Source organism: Helobdella robusta (genome assembly GCF_000326865.2).
Source record: "Helobdella robusta unplaced genomic scaffold HELROscaffold_37, whole genome shotgun sequence".
Classification (NCBI taxonomy): Eukaryota; Metazoa; Annelida; class Clitellata; order Rhynchobdellida; family Glossiphoniidae; genus Helobdella; species Helobdella robusta.
The window spans coordinates 1039035-1044568 of NW_008704785.1; the positions used below are offsets into that span (position 1 = coordinate 1039035).

Sequence of the window (5534 nt, forward strand, 5' to 3'; positions counted from 1 at the left end):
AATATTCCTTTATTTTCTCCACCCATCTATCGTTAACTTATATATATATATATATATATATATATATATATATATATATATATATATATATAGTGTAGTAACATTACAGATTTCTAACATTACATATTGCATATTCTACATTATAAATTACACGTGAGTGTTGTACTTTTTTGTACTTAATTAATTACTTAATTAATTACTTACTTAATTAATTAATTAGTTACCTGTTCACTCATCATTATTAATTAATTAATTGTTTTTAATATTATCATCTTTGGTTGTGATAACACGTTTATATTTAGCAGAATATATATATATATATATATATATATATATATATATATATATATATGTGATTTACACCAAGAAATATATAGATATATATATATATATATATATATAGATATATTCATTCATACATTATTCATTCATTCATACATTCATTCATACATACAATTTTGAGAACACTGCTTAAAGTATATATACACATACACACATACATACAAACAAACAAACAAACAAACCATACATCAGTTTATACATTTTATATACATGGTGAATATTGATTATAAATTACGATTCATACATTAATGCATACAAACTCGCAAACTCCCACATACATACACGAACGTACATACACATATAACCTTGTGTTGGTTTGGCTTTTGATTCATGTTTACGAAATATACATTTAAAAAAAACTGTCGTCTCTCTGATCTTTAATTTTAACATAAAGGTTCGATTTCTGTCTAATGAAATTTCTAATTTTCCGTCTAATTGTAATTTCTGTCTAATGTAACCTAGTATAAGAAAATTTGTATTTCCCCAACACGCTAGCCAAAAGGTATATGCGTAACGTCTACACATCTATTGAATCTGGTTCTGCTACAAAAAAGGCTGCAGATTTTAAAAATAAATATTTCTCTGTTCGTTCATCCGTTCGTCTGTTCATTCATACGCACGCGCAAACACGAAAACAGTTTATATCAATATTTAGAGTATGCCGTTATTTTTTTTCAACACAATTAATATTTAATTAATTAAGCATTAAGCAGATAAAATTAACATAATCAAACATTCAGTTGTCGAATTGTTAATTGAAATGTTTCACCGTTAATTTTGTTAGCTATGTCGTTAGTTCAATCTTACTAACACAATTTATAACGTTAACAGAATGTAAAGTGTGTTCGAAAGTTGATCAAACAATTCATTGCAATGAAAAAGTATTATCGTTAATTAGAGATGAACAATTACACTATAAATAACCAAAAAGTTATCTCAAACTATTTTTCGCCCCCTAATACAACGAACTTTCATCAAATCATAACCAAACCATCCGCCACCAACTCAGCACCAAATCTTAATATCTGAAGGCTATAACTCTACCAGAAACGGCATAAGAAGTAACAGGGTCCAACGTATTATCGGCCACGTAGAGAATTCTCTTAGATTCATCGGCGTACAGACGATAAGGTTGGTGTATGCCATCACTAGCACCCAGAAATATTTCGGCACTAGAGAGATCTTTGTTTAGTTTTAGGATTCTGGAGTTTTTCATGTCAGCGAGGAGAACACTGCCGTCATTTAGAAGCACCATACGTGCTGGTACGTTTAGCTGGTTGATTGAATTACCTAGGATTTTGGTTTTTTAATTAATTTGATGAACAATAATTTTTAATTTTAAAAAATACCGAAATTATTTTGCAATAATATTTTCAAATAGTTTTAGAGTTACCGGGTCTGCCGCCAAAGCACCTGCCAACAACGTACCCTTTCACGTTAAACCTGCAAACCAGATGGCTCTCCGTGGTTTCGTACCCAGCCGTCACGGCATACAAATTGTTCGACAATCTGTAATGCAGATAATTAGGCATGTATATAGACGTATACAAATGCACACACGAATGAGAATATTAGATACCTGATGGCTTGACGCGGTGATCTTGCCATTTGCAACTTTATTGTGCGCAGAAGTTTTCCAGACGGATCGTATATCTATGTTAGTTTTTATATTGATTGATTGATTGATTGGTTGATTGATTCATTAATTCATTGATTTAATTAATTCATTGATTAATTAATTGATCAGTTAAATAAATACCTTAACTTGCTTAGACATGCCCTCGGTCACGATAATTGTTTGATCGGATTCAGTGACCGCCAAACTGGCCATTGTGGTATCGCTCGTGAAGTTCCACGATTTGACCTCGTACGGGAAGCGAGATTGCATCAATATAATCTTAGGAAAGTTAGGAAAACATTTATTTGTTAGTTAAGTTTTTCAATTTAGTCATTTTTAAACTATTTAGTGCAATGGTTAAGGTTCACACTAGCAGTGTTCGCACGCTAGAGACCCCTACCACATGCACTGTCTGTCATAAGTTTCATTCTACAAAATACTAAAAAGAAAATTACAATAAAGAACAGTTTGAATGTCTATTGCCTTGTTGTTTATCAAATCGAATTCTAGATGTTTATCTAATATGATGACAATTTATAAAATAAAAAAGAAAATTATCTCATTCAAATAAGAAAATCAACTAAAAACTAAAAAACAACCACCCTCTACCTTGTTCGAATCAAGCCAGTTTAGAAGAACAAATTGCTCAGACTTATTAAGGTAAGCCATGTCGTAATAGCTATCAGAGCGAGCCATATCAACCGAGTTTAGCTCGGTAAAAAGCCCGTTAATAGCTACATTGTATAGCTGAAGTTTTCCGCTATTTTCTCTCGAGACGGCTATCAAATTGTTTTTGAGAACAGCTAAGCCGTAGACTGGCGTACCGTTTGAAAATGTTGCCAAAAGTTGGGGTTCTGTTATGTGCGTGTGTTTGTGTGTGTGCGTGTGTGTTGGTGTATAAAGTATTAAATAAAATAATAAGTAAATGATGAAATTAATAAAGGAATAAATGAGTGAATCGATAAGATAAAGTGAACGAATTAGTGAATTTGCACGTGAGTGAATGTTTGAACGAACAAACGAATAAATAAAATGTTTTACTTTCAGCGGTGACAAACACAGACAGAATAACTAAAGTTACAATTGAGAAAATCAGTTTCGCCATTATAGCCATATTGATGAAATTGACATAAGCGATCGAATGACTACTAACTCGAAGCCAAAATTAGGCAGAATATATATATAAAGTATTTCAACTAAATTGTAATAATAACAATAATAATAATAAGAACAGTAATTATAAAGATAATAATAATATTATAATAATAATTATAATAATATGAATACCCTAAATTTAAATTACTGCGTAAAATATATGCGTACAATGACATTGGCACTAGCCAATAAGAATAACCACAATAATAATAATAATATCGATATTATAGAAGTAATAATAATTATTATAAAATAATAATAAGCAATGGAGTTTAGCTTAGTTCATTATTATTCAATAGCTAAGCAATGTTAAACAATGTAGAGTTCAGAAATATTTATAGTTATATATATATATATATATATATATATATATATATATAGAGAGAGAGAGAGAGAGAGAGAGAGAGAGAAAGAAGAGAGAAGGAGTGAGACAGTGAGAAACAAAGAAAAAAAGATGGAAAGTGAGAAAGAGAATTTCTATTATTAAATATTTTTCAATTGATTCAATAATGAAGTGTAGCAATTGAAATTGAAATTCAAGTTTGTCGTGCTTTTTTAGTAATAGCCATCTTGCTAATGTTATATGATCGGCTAAATTTTATGCTAATTAAAACCTGAAATGTTTCTTCAATACACATAAATATATACTTCCAAATCAGACTTGATTACTGTCTGATGCATGGCTAATGAGAACTTTACCTGGCTAATTTTTCCGACAGTGCTACAACTATACCAACAACTACTACTACTAATGTGGCTGCTGATGCCTCTATCACGGCTACTAATACTACTACTACTACTATAAATAAAAATAATACATCTATTTTCTAATTAACGACGAAATAAAGATAGAGGACAATCTAAATATGTGTTATAAGACAAGTATCCACATAAGATCTCACTGATTATAAAAATTTTGATGTTTAATCTATCTGTTATAATGTAGCATTGTTAAAAAGACATTTGACAAGTTAATAAAGTTAGCTTTTTTTATGTTTAATATATATGTTTGAGGTTTACTGAAAAAGCGCTATAAAAGTTTAGATAATTGATTGAAACAGTTTTAACTTTTAAACAAAATACCTTTGTAATGTACATCGTTTGTAACCAGCTGATAATGGTTTTATGAAATTTTTAACTTTATATATTTTTTAGATCAAACTTTTTAAAAATAATTTTAATTTTTAAAAATATATCGTTTGATACGTTACACAAGATGGCGTCGTTAAAAGAACAATTTGACGCCGCTACTAATGTCATCCAAAGTTTACCAAAAAAGGGTGAATCCCTTTCTCATGACTTGAAATTGAATCAATCACACACACAAAATTTAATTAATTCTCCCTAAAAATATTTTTTAAAGAATACGCACTGCCTGTAAATATGCGCAAATCAGCTCATTTCAGATTACATTACACACACACATCACAGATTACAACTTGTAGCTCACATTAGAGAAGATTACACAATTACACACACACACATTGATTACATTTACATTACAGATTACAAGACTATAACAGGGGTGGGCAAACTTTTTGTTGTGAGGGCTGTATTGAGAAATATTTTACCTTTAAAGGGCCACATATGTACTTAAATAAGAAATTTTTTGACCCTGGGGAGAATTTTTGGTCATAATGTCTGGCTGAGGACCTTTTATTAACCATAGTTTGCCCATCCCTGGTCTATCTATAGTATAAGTATAGTATGGAGATAGTGTAGAAATAGGCAGAGATAGACTGTCTATTTATTTTAACTAATCAATGTAATTATATTATAATATATTAATAATTATAATTGTTAAATTTTATATATATAATATATATATTATAAAATCTTATATTTATCTATTTGAAAATTTTTATGAAATTTTATAAAATTTTCATTTATTAATGTTAATAATAATAGTATAAATAATAATAATATAAATAATAATAATATAAATAATAATAATAATAATATAAATAATAATAGTATAAAGATTAAAATAATAAAGTAATTGTTAAAATCATAATTTTCACATGCCAGGTTCTTTCCAGCCATCGACAGAGATGCAGTTGATGTTTTATTCTTTGTTTAAGCAGGCCACCATTGGTCAGTGTAATGTTTCCAGGCCTGCTTTCTATGATATTGTCGGAAGAACTAAGTGGTGTGTTTGTATGTTTGTTTGTATGTTTTGTATGTTTGTTTGTTTGTATGTTTGTTTGTATGTTTTTATATTTGTTTGTTTGTTTAGGTGTGTATGTATGTAAGTATAATTGTATATATGTATGTATGTTTGTTATTAATATATGTTTGTATGTATGTATGTTTTGTATGTTTGTTTGGAGTTTGTGTGCTCCTGTTGTTTTTTTTGTTGTTTTCAAAATTAACGTTAACGTTGATAATTGTATTTGCAATGATGATAACGATTTTATAA

General features: G+C 28.9%; 2 protein-coding genes across 2 annotated transcripts; one reads left to right on the forward strand and one right to left on the reverse strand.

Moving 5' to 3' along the window:
• Window positions 1-1360: 1360 nt before the first annotated feature.
• Window positions 1361-3074, reverse strand: HELRODRAFT_176332 (hypothetical protein; the record flags this gene model as incomplete). Its single annotated transcript, XM_009023553.1, has 6 exons — window positions 1361-1632; window positions 1736-1851; window positions 1922-1995; window positions 2102-2239; window positions 2570-2814; window positions 3002-3074. 6 exons carry the CDS (start codon window positions 3072-3074, stop codon window positions 1361-1363), a joined length of 918 nt encoding a protein of 305 aa, XP_009021801.1.
• A 1263-nt stretch (window positions 3075-4337) lies between these two features.
• Window positions 4338-5265, forward strand: HELRODRAFT_146952 (hypothetical protein; the record flags this gene model as incomplete). The annotated part of the gene is made up of 2 exons (XM_009023554.1): window positions 4338-4395; window positions 5144-5265. Coding segments are annotated over 2 exons (180 nt in total), but the record flags the coding sequence as incomplete, so codon positions are not given.
• Between the last annotated feature and the right edge of the window lie 269 nt (window positions 5266-5534).